The sequence below is a fragment of the Aotus nancymaae genome, unplaced genomic scaffold (genome assembly GCF_030222135.1).
Source record: "Aotus nancymaae isolate 86718 unplaced genomic scaffold, 86718_ANA_hifiasm-v0.15.2.pri h1tg000253l, whole genome shotgun sequence".
In the NCBI taxonomy this organism is placed as follows: domain Eukaryota; kingdom Metazoa; phylum Chordata; class Mammalia; order Primates; family Aotidae; genus Aotus; species Aotus nancymaae.
The window spans coordinates 350299-373701 of NW_026988668.1; the positions used below are offsets into that span (position 1 = coordinate 350299).

General features: G+C 38.8%; 1 protein-coding gene across 7 annotated transcripts in view; it reads left to right on the forward strand.

Annotated features, from left to right (window-relative positions):
- ATP9B (ATPase phospholipid transporting 9B (putative)) overlaps positions 1–23403 on the forward strand; it is a 288436-nt gene that overhangs the window by 9116 nt on the left and 255917 nt on the right. For 6 of the 7 annotated variants that reach the window (XM_064371986.1, XM_064371987.1, XM_064371988.1 and 3 more), the window contains exon 2: positions 14460–14633. In XM_064371986.1, the coding sequence (XP_064228056.1) occupies positions 14460–14633 (174 nt within the window). Of the gene's footprint in view, positions 1–14459; positions 14634–23403 lie in introns of those variants that run through there. The other variant, XM_064371992.1, reaches the window with a different exon arrangement.

Consider the following 23403-nt stretch of genomic DNA (forward strand, 5'->3'; position numbering starts at 1 on the left):
TTCATTGTGGTAAAATATAGGTAACTTAAAATTTACCATTTTAACTTTTTATAACAAATCACTAATTTCACAATGGCACACATTTCCCAAAATAGAAATATTAGAACGTAGTAATTTTGCTATGAACTTCATTCACTTTCCAATTTAAATTTTGGGAAATGTGTGCTATATGATAGACTACAACTAAAAGAAAAAAATCTAAGTTTGTATATTGTCTTACATTTACCAGAAACAGAATTTTACATTATGCAGCCTAGATATCCACATTGGTGGTTGAAAATTAAAGTTGTTAGAAAAACGGCTTTCATATAAGCTTTACTTCAGTTTGTGAGCTTTGAAAGCTTCCTTCCTTGACCATATGAAAATAACATTTTGCTCTTATGTATAAGGAATTGTAGTTATTGTATTTTAAAAGTTCTTAGGTTTTCTTTGAAGTGGAATTATTTTTATTTCATTATAATCATACCACTTTCAGACACAGTACACTTAAAAGATAATGTTGGTTAGTTGGTACAACTATAAACATTTTCATGATTGGACTATATTTTATAAAAATTTCCAAGGGAAGAATTAGATGTGATTCGAGTAAGATGTAAGTCCATTCTTGCATTGCTATTAAAAAATATAATACTTGAGGCCAGGTAATTTACAAAAAAAGAGGTTTAGTTGGCTCGTGCTTCTGTAAGCTTTACAGGAAGCATGGTGCTGGCATCTGCTTCTGGTGAGACCTTAGGAAGTATACAGTCATGGTGGAAGGTGATGGGGAGCCAGCATGTCACATGATGAAAGGGAGCAAGAGAGAGAATAGGGAGGTTCCAGACTCTTAACCTGGTTAAGAGTCTTCTCACGTGAAGTAACTGAGCGAGAACTCACTTATCACCGTGGGGATTCTGGAAGGGACTGTCCCCTGCCCCATGATTCAATGTCTTCCACCGCATGATTCAGTGTCTCCCACTAGGCCCCACCTCTGACATTGGGGATCACATTTCAGTATGAGATTTGCAGGGGACACACATCCAAACCATATCATATGGTTTAATAAACATTAAAAAATTCAACAGCACATTGCATTTATTATCATTGAGGATGAGGGTGTTCCTGTTTTTATGTGTTATTAAGTAAACAAAATGATGTGTACCACACATAGTAGTTCCCAGGAGTTCACTGGGAATGCAATTACTTTTGTTAAGTCTGTTTTCTACAAAGTCATGTCAGATACTGATTTCTCTTTCGCATTGTTAATGTCTGGGTGAAAATAAGATATTTGTTAAATTGGTATTTCTCATTTTTGTGTTTTAAGTGGTGTCATCCAAATTATTCATTGAATGAATGACATTGAGCATTGTTGTTTTGTTTATCCATATCCATTATTACTTTTTCTTTGCTTTGCCAGCAGTGTGAATATTGGCCCTGCCCAGAGGTGTTTGCAGTCTTATAATAGTTAAGTTTTAGCATTTAAAGATACTAACATTAAGAACAGATGGCTACTGTGTGATTATTGGTAAAATATTAGTGTTTCTTGGTAGAAGCAACACAATTTTTTTTAATGCTAGATTTCTCATTCTCAGAGTCTATACACAATTTTCTGTGAATCTTAAAACTTTTATAATTATGATAGTCTAATATTTTATTAGTTGTAAAAATGAAACTTCTTTTGCTGTGATGGTTCACAATTGAAAAGCCATTGTTTTTTTTTTTAAAGGTATAGTACTAATTCTTAAGACAGTATTTATCTAGTTGCCCAGTCCCAGGATTCGTTGGAATCAAGAGACATTTTCTTAGGGGGTCTGTAAGAATTTCCTTTAAAAGGCATCCATAGGTTGAGTGCAGTGGCTCACACCTGTAATCCCAGCACTTTGGGAGGATCACCTGAGTTCAGGAGTTGGAGACCAGCTAGGCCAAGGTGGTGAAATCCTGTTTCTACTAAAAATATAAAAATTTACTGGATATAGTGGTGGGCACCTGTAATCCCAGTTACTCAGGAAGCTGAGGCAGGAGAATCGCTTGGACCCAGAAGGCAGAGGTTGCAACAAGCTGAGATCACGCCATTGCACACCAGCCTGGGTGACAAGTGCGAAACTCTGTTTCGAAAACAAGTGCGAAATAATAAATAGAATAAAATAACCATAGTTTACTCAATTTAAAAAAATTATTTACACTTGCCAGAATAGAAATGTTTCACTTTTTTTTTTACACCTAGTAATATTACCGTTAAGACAGAGTTGATAATAGGAAACATCACCATTTTAGGCACCTGAAGTATGTATCCTGAGCTAATTGGCTTTACAGCTTCAGAATTCTGGGTTTGCATTTACATAACATTGGATATTGTACCATTAACTAATTCAGAAGTTTTTCTCAATTTATGTATAGAAGTGTAATTTCTTATTTCAAGAAATTGGTGTTCAGTTTTCTTGTAGAACATTTTAGAAATCATTAGCTCCAAGGTTATTGTATGTATAATTCCCATGGGGGAAATCAGGTCTCAGTTCAAGGGACTATTTCTGTGTTCCTTTTGCTGGGTTTTGCTACTCAAGTCAAGGCATATTTTTCAGGCAGCCATTCCTTTAATTTTATTTATTCATTTATCTGCTGGCTTATTTATTTTAATATCTTACCCTTTTTCTTAGTCAGTTTTTTTCTTCTGTAACAGAATATCTGAGACTGGGTAATTTATAAAGAATAGAAATTTATTTCTCACACTTCTGGAGGCTGGGAAATCCAGTATCAAGGTACTGACGTCTGGTGAGGCCTTTTTGCTGTGTCCTCACGTGGAAGAAGATGGGAGGCCAAGAGAGGACGAATGTGGTGTTGTCACATGCCAGAAGAGCAGGAAAGAGTGAACTCATTGCGAAATGCCCTCTTTATGACTGCATTAATGCATCATGAGGGTGGAAGTACTGTGACCTAAATGCTTCCCAGTAGGCACTATCTCCTAGGACTGTTGCATTGAGGATTAAGCTTCCAACACATGAGTTTGGAGGGGACAAAAGCATTTCAGCCATAGCACTATTTGTCTCCTTTGTTGCTCTAGGAGGGAGAGTCCCAATTTCTCATTAGTTTATGCCGCTTGCTGCTTACTAATGACTTATCAATGACAGTTGAACCTTGTATTTGTATTTAACAAAGGAAAGGGGCACATTTCTTTATAGCATTTAGTTTTTTGCTTTGTTTTTCTGCTTTATTAACATGCAGACAAAGGGGAAGTGTTTATTTTTAAAGAAGCTTTGAGCATTAGACACGTTTTAAATCTAATTTCTTCATTTAATATCAATTGGCTTCTAAGAAGTGTTTCTCATAGAAATGGAAACAATAAGGCTCTTAGATACTTTTGATGAAACGTAAGTTTTAAGCTAGTTATTGTATTGATTTACTTAGATTCATGTAAATTATGTGCCTTCCACTACTTGATCATTTAGAGTTCCCAATTTTTTTTGAAACCTTTGGCTGCAGTTCAGATAGCTGTCCTTGTTTCTTAGCATGGCAGTGCTCTTGGGTTTGGTATCGTCCATTCTGTCGTCTTTGTTCATAATTGTTTTTACTCATTTTAAAAATATGTTTCCAGAATTATACTTAATTGCTGGAAACGTTGATTTTTCTTGAGTGACAAACCAATTAAGTGTGTATGACACCAGGCAACAAAGACACTTAAGATTCTGTGCTTTTCTTGTCTTTGAAAAAATCCATTATTCATCATCTTATTGTTTTTAAATACTGAGGTAAAATTTTCAATACAATAGGAAAATTGCCTTGGAAATGGAATAAATTGCTTGCCAGTTCAAAGACTCCATTTCTGGAGTTGAGGTTACAAAATACAATGTTGCTTATATTCCTTATCTTTCAGAAATCACTGTGCTGCTCTTTCCATATTAAACTTGATAAGATTGTGACTTTTACTAAAATAAGACATAATAGTTGAGACAACTTAAGGAAAAAGTAAAAAAATCTCATTTTGTGTATTATATTACAATATATTTATATGGTGTTTTGAATTTTGATCACATTTTATATAAATAATCATTTTCTCATTTTCTAGTTGACTTTTAAAAGAAGCGATTTCATACAGAGAAGTAAGAAAAAATGACTTTTTAAGGGAAAAATATTTATGTTTTAGATCTGTTACTTCACAAATCATGTAATTTTTTTTTTTTTTTGCCTAAATTATAACGAAACTTGTATGCTGTAAGGATGTTCTGTGATGCTGTCAATAGTAGTTGGAGTTGTTTATAGAAGATTATCTGGAGACACTAAAGAAGTAGTCTTTTGATTGCTAGAGTAGGGCATTTAAGAGAGGGGTGAAAAGAAGTGACTGCCATTTCTCCTTAGACATTTACTTTCAACAAAGGTCTTCTCCGTGATGATTTTTAGTGACAATATTCTATTCCATCATTATTTAATCAATTATTTATTCATGGAGATTATTTTTTTTCCATGTTTTCTTGGGTACTCTTTTTAAATATCACAGCACAGTAATAGTTATCTTCATAGAGAAATCTTGAACACATTTTAAATTGGTGTTTAATGAGAATGAGAAAATGTTTAATGAGAAAATGAGAAACCATGGTTAAAGTTGATTTACAGAAGTGGAAAGCTTTCAGTGCATCTTCACAAATTGTTCTCCACTCTTACTAGCAATTGTTCATACTCTTACCAGTCATTAAGAGTGCCTGTTTATCCAAGACTGTTGGCCACATTGAATGTTAAGAATTCTTTTTTACATTTGATAAGCAAGACATGGTTTCTTGTTTGAATTTGCATATTTTAAAAGTCCTTTTTGAAGGTGTAAGAATGACACAGTGGACTTTGGGAACTCGGGAAAGGCTGGGAAGGGGGTGAGGGATAAAAGACTGCAAATTGGGTACAGTGTATACTGCTTGGGACATGAGTGCACCAAAATCTCACCAGTCATCACTAAAGAACTTATGTAACCAAATACCACCTCAAAAACCTATGGAAATAAAAAAATTATTTTCAAAAAAAGTCCTTTGTGAAAAAAAAAATTCTTCCAGATTTAAAACCTCCCAATGGCTCACCATTACACTTAGAATTAAACTCCTTCCTGGTGCTTGGCCTGCACTGTGTCCCTTGTTCCTGCCCTCTTCAGCTGCTTCTGGTGTCCTGCTCCGCTTGGCCAGCTGTGCACGTGTCCAGCTGTCTTCGTGTTGTGGATCTCTCCAAGGTCTCTGTGCTAGTCGGCCAGTCTTTCTAGGCCTTCAGGGGTTGTCTGCTTTTCCTCCAGATGGTTCTTCTTGTGGCCTAGCATCTTGGGTGATCTACGGAAGACCTCTCCCTCACTTCCAGTCTTATGAAAAAAATTCATTTTTTATTATTAATTATTATGGATACATAATAGTTATACATATTTATGGGGTACATGTGATGTTTTGTTAGTGCATACAATGTATAATGATCAAATTGGGTAATTGGGATGTTAAATGCAGTAAGTTCTAAGTTTCTCTTCAAAGAATCCGTATGTCAGTGTGTTTAGTTTCCTTCTTCTTTGTTCTCCATTTTAAAGTTTAACTTCCTCATCTCCTTGCCCCTAGTTTCAGTAAACAACCTTCCCACCAGCTCTGATCAGTATTACACATCTGTTTCCCTGATTACCTGCTCCGTCCTGAGTCACCCCTAATCACCTGCTCCATCCTGAGTTACCCCAGTCATCTGCTCTGACCACAGTCACCTTTAGTCACCTGTTCCATAACTGTCTTTCCCGCCAAAACTGCTCACCCTGCCACTCTGGCTCGTACCCCTGCTCTCTTTAAAATAGCCAATTGGAATTAGCTTAGACTGTGTAGTCCAACCCTAGCCAGTAGGGGAATGACACAACAGTAGGGGCTACCTGCATCAGGGATAACGATTACCACCCCTCCTTGTTCAGGTATGCTCTCACCATTGCTCCATCCACACCCTTCTGTAGAACTAAATTGCCTTGCTGAGAAAACTTACATTCGAGTGCTAAATTTCTTTTGCGGCAATGAATATTTGTTTCTAACAGGGATATCTGTCACCTTCAGCATTTAACATTTCTTTATGTTAGGAACTTTCCAATTTCATTCTTTTAGTTATTTGAAATACACAATAAGTTACTCTTAATTATAGTTGCCCTGTTGTGCTACTGAATCCTAGATTTTATTCCTTGTATCTAACTGTATTTTTATACCCATTACCCATCTCTTCTTTGTCCCCCACTCTGTGGTACCCTCCCCAGCCTCTCATCAGCATCATTCTACTCTCTGTGTCCATAAGTTCAACTTTTTTTAAAAGCTTCCTCATATGAGTACCCCTGGCTTGTTTTACTTAAAATAATGTCCTCTTGTTCCATCCATGTTGATGTAAATGATTGGATCTCATTCTTTTTCACTGCTGAATAGTACTCCATTGTGTATATATACCACATTGTCTTTATCCATTCATCTGTTGGTGGACAGTTAGGTTGCTTCCAAATTTTAGCTATTGTAAACCGTGCTACAACAACATAGGAATTAGGTATCTCTTTGATAGCACTGATTTCCTTTAAGTATATACCCAGCAGTGAGATTGCTGGATCATATAGTAATCAGTGTTTCTTGAGGAACCTCCAAACTGTTCTCCATAGTGGTTGTGCTAACTTACATTCCCAGCAACAGTGTATAAGAGTTTTCTTTTCTCTACATGCCTGCCAGCATTTGTTACTGCCTGTCCTTTGGATATAAGACGTTTTAACCTGGGTGAGATGATGTCTCTTTGTAATTTTGATTTGCATTTCTCTGATGATCCGTGATGTTGAGTACCTTTTCATATGCCTGTTTGTGATTTGTATGTATTCTTTTGAGAAATGCCTATTCAGATCTTTTGCCCATTTTTGATTAGATTATTAGAATTTTTCATATAGCGTTGTTTGAGCTCCTTGTATATTTTAATTATTAATCTTTTGTCAGAGGGGTAGTTGGCAAATATTTTCCCCCATTCTGTGGGTTGTCTCTTTGTTGATTGTACCCTTTTTTCTGCAGAAACTTTTTAACTTGATGTGATCCCATTTGTCCATGTTTGCTTTAAGTTGCCTGTGCTTGTGGGGTATTGCCCAAGAAGTCTTTGCCCAGACCAATGGCCCGGAGATTTCCCCTGGTATTTTCTTGTAATAGTTTTATAGTTTGAGGTCTTAGATTTAAGCCTTTAATTCATTTTAATTTGATTTTTATATGTAGTGAGAGATACAGGTCTAGTTTCATTCTTTTGCATATGGATATCCAGTTTTCCCAGCACCATTTACTGAAAAGACTGTCTTTTCCCCAGTGTATGTTCTTGGCACCTTTGTCAAAAACAAGTTCACTGTAGATGTGTGGATTTGTTTCTGGGTTCTCTGTTCTCTTCCATTGCTCTATGTGTCTGTTTTTATGCCAGTAACTTACTGTTTTGGTTACTATAACTCTGTATTGTAATTTGAAGTTAGGTAATGAGATTCCTCCAGTTTTGTTCTTTTTGCTTAGGAGAGCTTTAACTATTCTGGGTCTTTTGTAGTTTCATATAAATTTTCAGATTGCTTTTTCTATTTCTGTGAAGAGTGTCATTGGTGTTTTGATAGGGATTACATTGAATCTGTAGATTGATTTGGGTAGTATGGACATTTTAACAATATTGATTCTTCCAGTCCATGTACATAGAATTTTTTTTCATTTTTTGGTGTTCTCTTCAATTTCCTTCGTCAGTGTTTATAGTTTTCATTGTAGAGATCTTTCACTTCTTTGGTTAATTCCTACGTATTTATTTATTTATTTATTTATTTATTAATTATTGTATTTTAGGTTTTGGGGTACATGTGAAGAACATGCAAAATTGTTGCATAGGTACACACGTGGCAGTGTGATTTGCAGCCTTCCTCCCCTTCACCTATATCTGGCATTTCTCCCCATGCTCTCTCCCCCAACCTCCCCACCCCCCGCTGTCCCTCCCCTATTTCCCCCCAACAGACCCCAGTGTGTAGTGCTCCCCTCCCTGTGTCCGTGTGTTCTCATTGTTCAACACCCGCCTATGAGTGAGAACATGTAGTGTTTGATTTTCTGTTCTTGTGTCAGTTTGCTGAGAATGATGGTTTCCAGGTTGATCCATCTCCCTACAAAGGACACAAACTCATCATTTTTGATGGCTGCATAATATTCCATGGTGTATATGTGCCACATTTTCTTTATCTAGTCTATCATCGATGGGCATTTGGGTTGGTTCCAGGTCTTTGCTATTGTAAACTGTGTTGCAATGAACACTCGTGTGCATGTGTCCTTACAGTAGAACGATTTATAATCCTTTGGATATATACCCAGTAATGGGATTGCTGGGTCAAATGGAATTTCTATTTTTAGGTCCTTGAGGAATCACCACACTGTCTTCCACAGTGGTTGAACTAATTTACACTCCTACCAACAGTGTAAAAGGGTCCCTATTTCTCCACATCCTCTCCAGCATCTATATTTAGGATCGTTAGCTCTTGTTGCATTGATACTTTTACCATTATATAATATCCTTCTTTGTCTCTTTTGATCTTTGTTGGTTTAAAGTCTATTTTGTCAGAGACGAGAATTGCAACTCCTACTTTTTTTTGCTCTCCATTTTCTTGATAAATCTTCCTCCATCCCTTTATTTTGAGCCTTTGTGTATCCTTGCATGTGAGATTGGTTTCCTGGATACAGCACACCGATGGGTTTTGGCTTTTTATCCAATTTGCCAGTCTGTGTCTTTTGATTGGGGCATTTAGTCCATTTACATTTAGGGTTAATATTGTTATGTGTGAATTTGATCCTGCCATTTTGATGCTAGCTGGCTGTTTTGCCCGTTAGTTGATGCAGATTCTTCATTGTGTTCATGCTCTTTATGTATGTTTTTGGAGTGGCTGGTACTGGTTGTTCCTTTCTATGTGTAGTGCCTCTTTCAGGAGTTCTTGTAAAGCGGGCCTGGTGGTGATGAAATCTCTGAGTACTTGTTTGTTCGCAAAGGATTTTATTTTTCCTTCACGTATGAAGCTTAGTTTGGCTGGATATGAAATTCTGGGTTGAAAATTCTTTCTTTAAGGATGTTGAATATTGGCCCCCACTCTCTTCTGTCTTGTAGGATTTCTGCTGAGAGATCTGCTGTGAGTCTGATGGGCTTCCCTTTGTGGGTAAGCCGACCTTTCTCTTTGGCTGCCCTTAGCATTTTCTCCTTCATTTCAACTCTGGTGAATCTGATGATTATGTGCCTTGGGGTTGCTCTTCTTGAGGAATATCTTTGTGGTGTTCTCTGTATTTCCTGGACTTGAATATTGGCCTGCCTTGCTAGGTTGGGGAAGTTTTCCTGGATAATATCCTGAAGAGTATTTTCCAGCTTGGATTCATTCTCTTCGTCACATTCAGGTACACCTATCAAACGTAGATTAGGTCTTTTCACGTAGTCCCATATTTCTTGGAGACTTTGTTCCTTCCTTTTTACCCTTTTTTCTCTAATTTTGCCTTCTTGTTTTATTTCATTGAGTTGATCTTCGACGTCTGATATCCTTTTTTCTGCTTGGTCAATTCAGCTGTTGAAACTTGTGCATGCTTCGCGAAGTTCTCGTGTTGTGTTTTTCAGCTCCATGAATTCACTTATATTCCTCTCTAAGTTGTCCATTCTTGTTAGCATTTCATCAAATCTTTTTTTCAAGGTTCTTAGTTTCTTTGCATTGGGTTAGAACGTGTTCTTTTATCTCACAGAAGTTTTTTATTACCCACCTTCTGAAGCCTGATTCTGTCATTTCATCACATTCTTTCTCCATCCAGCCTTGTTCCCTTGCTGGTGAGGAGTTGTGATCCCTTGTAGGAGGAGAGTCTTTCTGATTTCGGGTGTTTTCATCCTTTTTGCACTGGTTTATTCCCATCTTTGTGGATTTATCCACCTGTCCTCTTTGTAGTTACTGACTTTCAGATTGGGTCTCTTGAGTGGACATCCAGTTTGTTGATGATGAAGTTATTTCTGTTTCTTAGTTTTCCTTCTAACAGTCTGGTGCCTCTACTGTAGGACTGCTGAGGTCCACTCCAGGCCCTGCTTGCCTGGGGATCACCTGCAGCAGCTGCAGAACAGTAAGGGTTGCTACCAGTTTCTTCTTCTGCTATCTTTGTCCCAGAAGGATACCCGCCAGAGGTCAGTCTGAGCTCTCCTTTATGAGGTGACTCTTTGGATATACGGGAGTCAGGGAGTTGCTTGAGGAGACAGTCTGTCCTTTATAGGAGCTCGAGTGCTGAGCTGTGAACTCTGTTGTTCATTCAGAGCTGCTGGGCAGGTATGTTTAAGTCTGCTACAGCAGAACTCATAAACCCCTTTTTTTCTCCAGGTGTACTGTCCTGGGGAGTTAGGGCTTTATTTATGAGTTTCCATTGTGCTGCTGCCTTTTTTTCAGGGCTGCACTGCCCAGCAAGGAGGCAGCCTAGTTCCTGTTTGCCTGCAGAGGCTTTGCTGAGTTGCTGTGGGCTCCGCCCAGCTGCCATTTGAACTTCCCTGCAGTCCTGTTTATATGGGTGTACTGAGAACTGCCTCGGCAGTGGTGGCCCACCTCTGTAATGGCGGACTCTCTCTGTAATGGCGGGTTGCCTTGGCAACGGCAGGCTGCCTCAGCAATGGCAGACTACCTCCGTTGTGGTGAAGTGCCTTGGTAATGGCGGATGCCCCTCCCCTACAGAGCTGGACCGTCCTGGGTTCAGCTGTGCTTGCTGTGAAACTCTCAACCCAGAGCGCTTCCAATTGCTGTTTTATTTATTTATTCATTTTTTGTGGGGGTGGGACCAGCTGGGCCTGATCACCTGACTCCCTGCCTCAGAGCCTTTTTTTTTTTTTTTTTTTTAGTTGAATGGTTGACTCTCTCCCAGGTGTTCCAGTCGCCTGTTGAAAAGGTGCCGGGATCTGTGTGATTTCCCGTGTGGTGATGCACTGTGTCAGCTGAAACAGCGATGCTGAGATTTGTGGCGCTTTTTTGCCTGGGAATCTCCTGGCCTGGCTCCCTGTCTCAGTCCCCTTTTTAATCAGCTGAATGGGCAACTGTGCCTTCCGGAGCTCATCTGGCCAGCTAAAACGGCACCCAAACCAGAGTATTTTGTATGGAGAACCGCCGCGCTGGGGCGCTGGCAAAACAGCTGTGCCCGCCAAAACAGCCGCGCTGGTGACCTGTGGGGCTCCTCCACCTGGGAATCTCCTGGTCTGTGGGCAATAAAAATCCATCTGGAAATGCGGCGTCCACTCACACTCTGCGCTTTCACTGGGAGCTGCAGTCCTGAGCTGCTTCTAATCAGCCATCTTGGATCTTCTCCTTCCTAGGTATTTAATTTTATGTGTGGCTATTGTAAATGGGATTCCTTTTTAGTTTCTTTCTAACATTGTTCACTTTTGGCATATGGGAATGCTACTGATTTTTGTATGTTGATTTTGTATCCTGCAACTACTGAATTCATCAGTTCTAATAGCATTCTTGTGGAGTCTTTAGGTTTTTGCAAATGTAAATTCATATCAGCAGCAAACAAGGATAATGTGATTATTTCCTTTCCAATTTTGATTCCCCTTATATGTTTCTCTTGTTTGATTGCTCTAGCTAGGACTTCCAGTACCATGTTGAGTAACAGTGGTGACAGTGGACTGAGAGTTTTGAAGTCTTCAGTTACTATTGTGGATTTGTCTATTTTTCCTTCCCCTTGTATCAGTTTTGCTTTTTGTGTTTTGAAGCTCTGGTGGTAGGTGCATACACATTTAGGACTTTTAGATCTTAGTGGTGATTTGATCCTTTTATTATTGTGTTATGCCCCTCTTTGTGCTAGGCAGTTCTTTTTTTGATGTCTTTGTCTTATATTAATATAGCTACTTGGCTTTCTTTTGATTAGTTTTCGCATTATATACAGTCACATGTGGATGTGATATTCTGAGAAATGTTAAATGTTAAATATTGTTAATACTTAAAATACTTTTTCTTGATACTGAGTTTTGTACTCCAGAAATGTGTTTGGCAATGTTGTGCAACCATCCTAGAGTGTGCTCACACAGACCAAGACGGTAGAGCCTAATGCACACCTGTTGGTCCTAGGCCACAAACCTGTGCAGCATATTAATGAACTGAATATGGCAGGCAGATGTGACACAATTGTGTATCTGTGTATCTAAGCATACTAAACATAGTAAAATACAGTATAAAACAAAAAAATCATATACCTATACAGGACTAGAGCATGTAGATTAATCTTTAGCTTACTGTAACTTTTTTACTTTATAAATTTTTTAAAACTTTTTGACTCTTGTAATAACAGTTTAAAACATGAAGATATTGCTGCACAAAAATATGTTCTCTCTTTATATTCTTATTCTATATACTTTTTTTCTGTTTTTTTTTTTTTTTTTTTTTTTTTTTTTGGTTAAAAACTAAAACAAAAACATGCATATTAGACTAGGCCTACACAGGGTCAGGATCACCAATATCACTATCTTCCACCTCCACATTTTGTCACACTGGAGGGTCGTAACACACACAGAGCTGTCATCTCCTGTGATAACAATGTATTTTGCTGGAATACCTCCTGAAGGACCTGTCTGAGGCTGTTTTACAGTTAGCTTTTCAAAAAATAGAGTATGATCTAAAATAATAATAGCATAGTATAGTAAATACCTAAACCAATAGCATAGTCATTAGTTATGATTGTCAAGTATTAGGTACTGTACATAAGTGTATGTGCTAGACTTATTTATATAACTAGTAGTACAATAGGTTTGGTATACACCAGCATCACTACAAAGAGGTGAGTATTGCATTGTACTGTGAACATTATTATGGCTGTGATGTCACTAGGTGTTAGGAATTTTTCAGCTTCCTTATAATGGGACCACTGTTTTATATACAATTCATTGTTGACTAGAACGTCATTATGCAGCGATTAACTGTGTATTTTTTCATTTTCTTACTTTTAATCTTTTGATATTAAATACCATTATATTTAAAGTATTTCCTTTAGATAGTGATTTTTGTGCTCAGGGGATGTTTGGCAATGTCTGGAAACATTTTTGATTGCCACAACAAGGGTCGAGTGTAGTGCTGCTACTAGTATCTAGTGCATAGAGGCTGGGGACACTGTGGAATAAATACGTGCATAGGACAGCTTCACCCCAACAGAGTTCTGTGGCCCAAAATGTTAATGTGCCTCTGCTGGGAAGTCCTACTCTAAGGATTATAATATATATGGCTGACTTTTCACTGTCCACTTTTAGTATTTTATCACCTCATGTAACCTATAGAGTCATGTACTCTTCCCTGTTAGGCTTATTATATGTATTCACATCTGTTTATGTTGAAAATAATCTGACAATTTAATACGTTTTATTTTTAATACTCATACATATTTTAAAGAACTTTCTGTTGTGCTTCCTTCATTCTGGAAGTTCTGTGTTTTCTTTGGTATCATTTTCTCCATCCTGAAGTCTGTCTTTAGCATTCTTTCAGGGCAGATCTGTTGACAACAAATTCTCTTGGATTTCTTTCATCTGGGAATATCTTTATTTTGCCTTCATTCCTGAAGGACATTGTTGCTGGATATAGATTTCTGAGTTGACAGTTCTTTTCTTTTAACACTTCAGAATTCAGTAAGATAGCACTGTTGAATCACCATTATAGTTTCTGACAAGTTCTTCTCAGAAAAGTTCTAAACTCAAAAAGGTAAGTTTATATTTTTTAAAGCTAAATTATGTTTGTGATTGAGGAAAGATAAAAGTTTTGGTGGTAGGCTGCCTGTTTCTTGGAAAACAGGCTACAAAGGACATTACTGGGATGATAGACAAAAGTTTGCATCAAGCATTTGTGGAGGCATTGTCTCAATGTAAAAAGTAAGAAAGCCAACTTGTGGGTTCCTCTGGGGTAATGGCAGATTGTTGAGATATTTTCACTGAATAGCAAGTTTTAGTAAAGAGAATAACAGAGACTAAATGGGACATAAATGTCCCCAAAGATACCAGTTCTTTCAGCAAGCCAAGGGGTAATGTTGATTCCTTTCAGATACAGACAACTACGTATTGTTGAAAGTCTCTAGAATGTTGGTTGATGATGTAATTGTGTAGCATAGTGTTTAGATGTTGCTTGAAGCGAACATTCTTTGCTGTAGTCATGTTTCAGAAGATTGTTTTTCTGAGGGGATTGAGTGCAGTGAGGAGATGTTGAGCAGCATTGGCTGTGCTGTCAGGCTGGCCATTTGCAGCACAGATGCCTCCAGGATTACGCTCACAGCGTGGTTAACAGAGACTTCTTCAGCTAGCACAGGCCTTGTTGGGCAGCTTTTTTACCTTAGCTAACTTATTCCTTTGCAAAAGAAAGCAGCCTCTGCAGTCTTATTTATAATGCTTTACCTCAGCTGAAGACAGCTTAATTTGAGGCGATATTGTCCCTAAATGAAACACTTAAACTGTAAAGAAGACTGCTTGGCCTGACTTAGCATTCTGTTTTTCACCCTAACTAGGTACCAACTGGAGGATGAGTCTGCACATTTGGATGAAATGCCACTAATGATGTCTGAAGAAGGCTTTGAGAATGAGGAAAGTGATTACCACACCTTACCACGAGCCAGGATAACACAAAGGAAAAGAGGACTGGAGTGGTTTGTCTGTGATGGCTGGAAGTTCCTCTGTACCAGGTTTGTTATCCATTGCTACCTAGTTTCCTTATGCGCCGAGTTTTTTTAGATGCTTAGCTCCTAATATACTTACTAGCTCTATTAGTATATAAACTCAAGGAGATATTCTCTAAGTGTTATCATGGAGAGTATTAGTACATTAATCAAAGCCAAACAATGCTGATATGAAAGGAAAGGAGAGCCAAGTTCGTTATTTTATGAGAAGTTTTAATGGCTAGAAGCTGGAGGCCAGATGCAGTGGCTCATGCCTGTAATCTTAGCACTTTGGGAGGCTGAGGCAGGCAGATCATTTTGAGTTCAGGAGTTCGAGACCAGCCTGGACAACATGGTGAAACCGCATCGCTACTAAAAATACAAAAATTAGCAGGGCGAGGTGGTGAGCACCTGTAATCCCAGCTACTAGGAAGGCTGAGGCAGGAGAATCACTTGAACCTAGGAGGCAGAGGTTGCAGTGAGCTGAGATTGAGCCACTGCACTCTATCTTGGGCGATAGAGCGAGACTCTGTCTCAAAAAAAAAAAAAAAAAAAAAAAAACCTAGGGAAAATTATAGCTAATGCATGATAGAATTAATTCTGATTGCTCTACCAACATTTATAAATGGTGTTTCTTTTTCTTCCCAAAAGATAGATATGGGCCTATATTCCTCCTGTATATCTTTTACTCAGATTGACCTATTTTTTCCCCACATTTTGCTACATTTATTTTATTCTTTTCATATATTATTTTTTCCTGAGTCATTTCAGACTAAGTTGATCATTCCTCTTAATTCTTCAGTGTGTATTTGCTAAAAAATAGATATTTTCTCATATAACCTTAGTACAGTTATCAAATTCAGGAAATTTAGCATTGATACAATGCTTTATATCTACTTTGTTTATATTTCAATGTTGCCTGTCATCTCAGTAATGTCCTTTGTAGCCTGTTTTCTCTAGTACAGGATGTGGTCACATGTCACATTTAGGTGGCATCTTTTTTAAGTCTCTTTTAATGTGGAGTAGTAGCTTAGTGTTTATTTTTCCTTCCATTGACATTTTTGAGGAGTGAAGATGAGTTATTGTGCAGGATGTTTCACACTTTGTTTTGTTTGTTTCCTTGCAGTTAGACTCAGCTTAAGCACCCTCTGTGGAATACTGTGTTAAGTCATGCTGTGGCCTTCTTAGGGTGTTTGATTCCTGTTTGATTTCTGGTCTTCCCTTTATTTTCTCTTATTATTTATTTATTTTTTTTGACTTTAACTTGCTTTTCTTTTTCTAGTTTCATAAGATGAATGCTCAGGTCTCCAATATTCTTCCTTTTTCCTTTCTAAAAATAGGTACATTTAAGTTTTGACAGGTATTGTCATTAAGTTCAAAATAGTTTCTTTTCTTTGCTTTTTTTTTTTTTTTTTTGAGACAGAGTCTCACTCCGTTGCCCAGGCTGGAGTGCAAGAGTGCAGTGGCATGATGTCGGTTCACCTCAACCTCTGCCTCCGAGGTTCAAACGATTCTCATTCCTCACCCTCCCGAGTAGCTAGGAGTCCAGGCATGTGCTAGCATGCCCGGCTAATTTTTGTATTTTCAGTAGAGATGGGGTTTCACCAAGTTGGCCAGGCTGATCTCAAACTCCTGACCTCAACTAATCCGCCCCCCTTGGCCTCCCATGGTGCTGGGATTACAGGCATGAGCCACCATGCCGGGGCCCAGATATTTTCTACTTTCCATTGTTATTTCTACTTTAAATCCATGTTTGATTTACAACTGTGTTGCTTAATTTCCAAAGTTAGAGATTTTTTTCTAGTTATCTTCTTATTATTATCATCATCATCATTAGGTCTTGCTGTGTTGCCCAGGCTGATCTTGAACTCCTGCGCTCCAGTGATTCTCCCACCTCAGCCACCCAAAATGCTGGGATTACAGCATGAGCCACCATGCCCAGCCTGTTTTTTGCAGTTATTTTTTTGTAATTAATTTGTATCTTAATTTTATGTGGCCATTGAATATACTTATAATTTTTTTTTTTTTTTTGAGACGGAGTTTCGCTCTTGTTGCCCAGGCTGGAGTGCAATGGCGCGATCTCGGCTCACCGCAACCTCCGCCTCCTGGGTTCAGGCAATTCTCCTGCCTCAGCCTCCCGAGTAGCTGGGATTACAGGCATGTGCCACCGTGCCCAGCTAATTTTTTGTATTTTTAGTAGAGACGAGGTTTCACCATGTTGACCAGGATGGTCTCGATCTCTTGACCTCGTGATCCACCCGCCTCGGCCTCCCAAAGTGCTGGGATTACAGGCGTGAGCCACTGCGCCCGGCCCTATAATTTTAAAAAATTAGCTGGGCATGGTGGCTTTTGCCTGTAATCCCAGCACTTTGGGAGGCCAAGGTTGGTGGATCACAATATCAAGAGATTTAGACCATCCTGGCCAACATGGTGAAACTCCGTCTCTACTAAAAATACAAAAATTAGCTGGGCGTGGTGGCATGTGCCTGTAGTCCCAGCTACTGGGGAGGCTGAGACAGGAGAATTGCTTGAACCCAGGAGGTGGAGGTTGCAGTGAGCTGAGATCATGCCACTGCACTCCAGCCTGGTAGACTGTGTCTCAAAAAAAAAAATTTAGTCTTTGTAATATGTTGAGACTCACTTTATAGTTCATCATATAGACAACTTGTAGTAAATTTTCTTTGTGTATTTGAAAATAATTTTTAGTTTCCAGATGTTGAGTGCACTGCTCTGTATGTCAATGGAGTCATGGTTGGTTGTCTAGTTCAAATCTGTTGCTGTTCATGGTTTGCTTTTTTGTCAGTTACTGAGAGACTTCAAGAGTTTCTAAACATCATTGTGGATGTGTCTACTTTTAGTTATGTTAGTTTTTGCTTTATATATTTTTAGAGTGTGTTATTAGATGATGCAGATTTAGGATTATTAATCTATTCGATTGGCCTTTTATTATCTTTAAATGTTTCTCCTTTGTCTTTAATACTATTTCTTCTGTGAAGACTTATTTTGCCTAATTTCAATAAAACTATTACCAGCTTTCTTTGATTAATGTTTGCAAGGTATATATTGTCATTCTTTTACCTTTTTAAATAATTTTTTAAAAAACTTTGAATTTGCAAATAGAGAGTTGAAGGAATTGCAAAAATAGTATAGAGGGGTCCTGTATTAGTTCGTTTTCACATTGCTGATAAAGACATACCTGAGACTGGGTAATTTACAAAAGAAAGAGGTTCAGTTGGATTCACAGTTCTACATGGCTGGGAGGCCTCACAATCATGGCAGAAGGCTAGGAGGAACAAGTCATATTTTATGTGGATGGCGGCAGGCAAAGAGAGCTTGTGCAGAAAAACTTTGTTTTTAAAATCATCAGATCTCATGAGACTCATTCACTGTCATGAGAAGAGCCTGGGAAAGACACACCCCATAGCTCAATCACCTCCCACTGGGTTTCCCCCACAACATGTGGGAATTGTGGAAGTTAAATTCAGGATGAGATTTGGGTGGGGACACAGCCAAACCATATCAAGTTCCTTGTATTTTTCACCCAGGTTACCCTGGTGGTTGCATCGTATATAACTATAATATGAGAGCAGAACGCTTACCCTTGGCACAGTGTGTGCGTGCAGTTCTCTGTGGTTTCATCAGGTGTTGATCTGTGTTACCACAACTACAGCCAAGATGCAGAGCCATTCCAACCCCACAGGGAGCTTCCCCGTGCCACAGCCACTCCTGTCCCTCTGATCCCTGGCCTTGGAAACCACTCATCAGTTCTCCATCTGGTTTTAATACCAAGAATGTTATATAACTGAAATTACTCAATATGTGATACTTAAAATTTTTCTATTATTTTTTCCATATTGTAATGATATCTGTATTATATGATTTGTTTTTTGAGGTTGGCCTGTTTCATTCAACATAATGCTGTGAGATCCATCCAAGCTGTTGTGTAGGTTGTTTCAAGTTTTTGGATATTAGAAATAAAGCTGCCATGAACAATTGTGTACATTTGTGTGTGTGTGTGCGTATGTGTGGACATAGGTTTTCATTTCTCTGGAATAAATGTCCAGGAAACTTCATTGCTGGGTTGTATGGTAAGTGTATATTTAGCTTTTTAAAAAGCTGCCAAACTGTTTCCCAGAGTGGCTACACTGTCTTACATGCGCACTAACAGTGTTTGAGAGATCCAGTTTCTTTTTATCCATGCCGACATTGGGTGTTGCCACTGTTTTTGCTCGTAGCTGTTCTAGTAGATGTGGAGTAATAGTTCATTGTGTTCTTCATTTGCATTTTCCTAATGCTCGTGAGGTTGGACATCTTTTTGCCATTTGTGTATTCTCTTCAGTAAATGTCTTTCCATCTTTAATTTCTAGTTGTGTTGTTGATAATTTTTTTCTTGTTCAGTTTAGAAAGTTCTTTACATATTCTAACTATGGGTTCTCTGTCACATACATAGTTGGACCTATTTTCTTCCAGTCTGTATCTTGTCTTTTCATCCTTTGAAAGAGACTTCAGTGGATCCAGTGTTTTAATTTTGGTGAGGCCTAATTTATTGCTCTTGTTACTTTCGTGAATTGTGCTTTTGGTATCACATCTAAGAATTTCACAAAACCCTATGTTGACTTTTTTTCTATACATTTTATAGTTTTACATTTGAATATTTAAAAAAATTTTTTTGGTAAGGTGAGAGGTTTAGATTAAAGTTCGTTTTTTAGTCAGCGTGTGTCCATGTTCCATTACCGCTTGATTGTTTGGGAGCTGGGCCCTCTGTGGCCTTGATTCTGTTCCTTCTCCATCTCAGCAGTGTGTTAGTTCCTGCCAGTACCATACAGTGTGCTGCACTGTGTTATAGAAAGTCTTCACACGGGTAGGCTGATTCTTCCTACTTGGTTCTTCTTTTTCAGAAATCTTTAAGCTATTCTAGTTCCTTTGCCTTCCCATAGAAATTTAGAATAATCCTGTCCATATCTACAAAATCCTCTCTAGGATTTTGATAGGACTTGTGTTGAACCTATATATTATGTTAGTTTGGGAGGGAATTGATATGTTTCCTATGTTGAGTCTTCTAGATCCTGAACATGGTACCTTGCTCCATTTTATTTGGAGATAATTTGATCTCTTTCACTAGCGTTTTGTAGTTTTCAGCATGCAAATATTAGATTTACTCCTAAGTATTTAATTTTTGTGGAGCGATTATAAATGGTATGGTATTTTAAATTTTGGATTCCATGTTTTCATTGCTAGTGTATAGAAATATAGTTGATTTTGTATATTTGATTTTGTATGCTATAATCTTGCTGAACTCACTGGTGCTAAGAGTGGTTTTGTAGATTCCTTGTAATCTATAAAGATTACATGGAGTGCCATCTGCACATCGCAGTGGTGTTACTTCTTCCTTTACGATCTGTGTGCTTTGCCTTGTGGATCTGGCTAGAACGTACAGCATTGTGTAATGGTGAGAAGGGGCACTGTCGCCTTGTTCTTTCCCAGGCGGGAGCTGACAGTATTGCAGCATTAAGCAGGTAGGAACCGTGTTTTTTTTTTTTTTTTTTTGAGAAGGTGTTTTGCTCTTGTCGCCCAGGATGGAGTGCAATGGCGCAGTCTTGGCTCACTGCAACCTCTACCTCCTGCGTTCAAGCAGTTCTCCTGCCTCAGCCTCCTGAGTAGCTGGGATTATAGGCATGCATTACTATGCCTGGCTAGAGCTGTGGGGTTTTTAAAAAGCTGTTTCTTATCTACACCTGATAACTATTTATAGTTGTTTTTTTTTTTTTTAATTTATCTTGTATTAAGAAAGGCAGCATTGGCAGAACGAGTGGTCTAATACATAGTTTTGTCAGACTTAGAAGCAGGCTCTGGAGATGTAGGTTGCAGAGTCCTTATTGTTGTGGTGATAGTGGAAGCCACACAGAAGGATGATGTTCTTGAAAAGGTTGGGAGACGTGTGGTGTAGCTCTGTGAAGAATAAGGGAGGTGACACTTTCGGAAAGAGGATGGTTTTGGAAAGGAAGAATAATGTTCATCCTTTTTGGCAGGAGGGGAAATAGGGACGGAAGAATGAAATAATGATGGTGACTGTGACTTTTATTCTTGATTGGGAACATCAGGTCAATCGCGTAAGGATATGATTAGGATACAGATGAGGGCTAAAAAAGGGGGAAAATTTGGTCATGCTTTGGCAGAGATCATCAATAATCAGCAAAAGAAAATCAATAATAGTTTGTATTGAACTTGGCATAAATTTGTGGCGATGTGTCCATCAGGGAAGAGCCTGGGCGATGACAGAGCTGGCTAAGGAAGTGTGGTGTGGGGACTTGTGGTGAGGTGGGCCCCCACGGCATTGTGAATTGATGAGACTGTAGGGACAGAGGGCTGACTACTGCCATTTTGCCGGCTGTGGGAGTGGCTCAGAAGCAGGTGTTCTGATTTCCTGTGGGGAAAGGCTGAGTGCTTTTCTTCTGTGGTCCGTTATGGCCCCTTCTTAAGGAAGGTGGGTGTTCTCACCACTATTTCCAGCCAAGAACCGGAAGAGTCCCTCTTGTGAAAGGTAAGGGCCAGCCCTGAAATGGAACCAGGTCCCGACCTGGTGACCTAAAGCCCTTCTTCTTTGCTCCCTGGACTGGGAAAATTGCTAGGATAAGGAGGTGTGGCCCAAATAAGATCCTGATTTGCAGTCTTTGAAGTGGAATAGCTCTGTGGTAAATGCCTGGTCTCCCCATCCTAGAGGGACATCACTGCAGAGATGATTGAGTTGAGAAGGTTGAGGATCTATGTTCAGGGTGTTAGGTGGTTTTCTAGTGTGTGTGGAAAATCACTGGATATTGGAGGAGACTGCAGGATGTTCACAGAGGAAATGGTAAGTGAGCACTGATGGGTGCAGCGCTGGGGACGTGGGCAGGGCAGTGTTCATGGTGTGGACTCTCACCAGGCCCTGTGTGTTTTGGAAGTGGTACTTATGTGGCCATATTAGTAACAGTATCATACCAGTCAGGTAGTTAACAACAATTGTAGACTTTAGAATGTTCTCAGTCTCTTAATAGTGTTAAATACATTATTGAATTAATTTTTCTGTTTTTCACATGATTTTGTTTTTAGCAAATGGAACATGACAGCCAAATTTTAGGTTTTACTTGTAATATAATCCTTTTCTTAAGGAAAAATTAAGAATATACTTGAAAATCTAGATGGTAGCAGCAAAAACACCTGTGTTTGGGGGAGTTAAAACAGCTTAGTAAAATATCCTAGATATGTCTATGAAGTCTTTTTTTTTTTTTTTTTTTTGAGACAGGATCTCTCTCTCTTGCCTAGGCTGGAGTGCAGTGGTGCCATGATGGCTCACAGCAGCCTTGACCTCCAGGGCTCAAGCGATTTTTTCACCACAGCCTCCCAAGTAACTGGGACTACTGTATATGCCACCACACCCAGCTAATTTTTTTATTTTTATAGAAGCATGGTCTTTCTGTGTTGCCCAGGCTGAAAGTCTTTATCTTAATAAATTGTGATCATGTGGAAAAAGCTACCTGAGCCATCTTAGCAGGCTGTAATCAGTATATATGGCACTAAGGAATATCCTACTGCCACATGTAACGAGAAGCAGCCTGAGGTATTGTCATGCTCTTCTTGATATCTGCTACACTGAGAAATTGTTACGGAAATTAACCTGCTTTCTCATTTTTATTGGACAAAAATGCCAACTTGGACACTTTGAAAAAATTGTTCTGGAATCTATCTTTTAAAACTTTGGATCTTTTTCATGCAAGTGAGTACACCTTTCTGTAAGCTGTTGTGAGGCACATTGATGTGTAGTTCTCTGATCTGGGTTAATGTCTTTCTCACGAGATTTACATTTCACTTGTTATCAAAAATCACTTTGTCCTTAGGAAAGTGGAGCCACTGAATGGCATTTCCATAAGAAGGGAGGGGAGGGATCAAATGCGGGGATTATTCCTAGTTCTAATGGCCTCAACTGATGGGCAGACATTGGGGTTATGGAAGCATGGGCGAGTGCTCATCTTTCAAGAAGACATTAGCATTGTGTTGCTTTTAAATTGGTGACTGTAGGTATCTGTTGGATATAATGTCTGATTTTTGAGCGGTGGAGAGAAAGGAGGCGGAAACTGTGGGAGTTAATTATGACTAGTTAAAATTTTAGAAGATACATTAGTTAATGCTTTGTTTAATGTTATAATATGATTTGATTATAGAGGCATTTTGTGAAAAGCTGCTAATCCTAAAACATTTTAAGGAAAAACATAATTTGTACGCTACTGGATTTAGTTTCGGCTGGACTTGATGTAAGGCGATATAAACATAAAGGGAAAGTGTTTCTGAATAATCAGTAATTCGGAAAGGCTTTAGCATATACAGAGATGCTGTTGAGTAAAGCTCCCGGCTACTGTCTCCAAGGACTTCTGTTTGCTTCTCCCTCTTGTTTTGCAGTATTTGCCGGTATGCCTTCCTCACATTTTTGCCCTCAGAAATTCCCCATATTTCCTTTTCCTTTTTAGCTCTACCACTCAGTGAGGCTTAAACACACGGTTTCTGCTACAGCGTTTCTGTGTCCTTGGGGCTCATGCCCTTTACTCCTAGCATAGAGGTCGCCCGGCTCCCCCACCTAGTGTTCTCTGGCTGCATGTTCCAGGGCGGTTCTGGTGCAGCCGCAGACCTTTCACGCCTCACACCTGTGGCGAGTGTACGCGCTCAGTGTTGTGTAGTAGCACGTGATGTGATAATGGCGTCTTAATCACTACTTTATTCTGTCTGTACGCAATGAAATAATTAGTAGTAACCTTTTTGTGTGTTA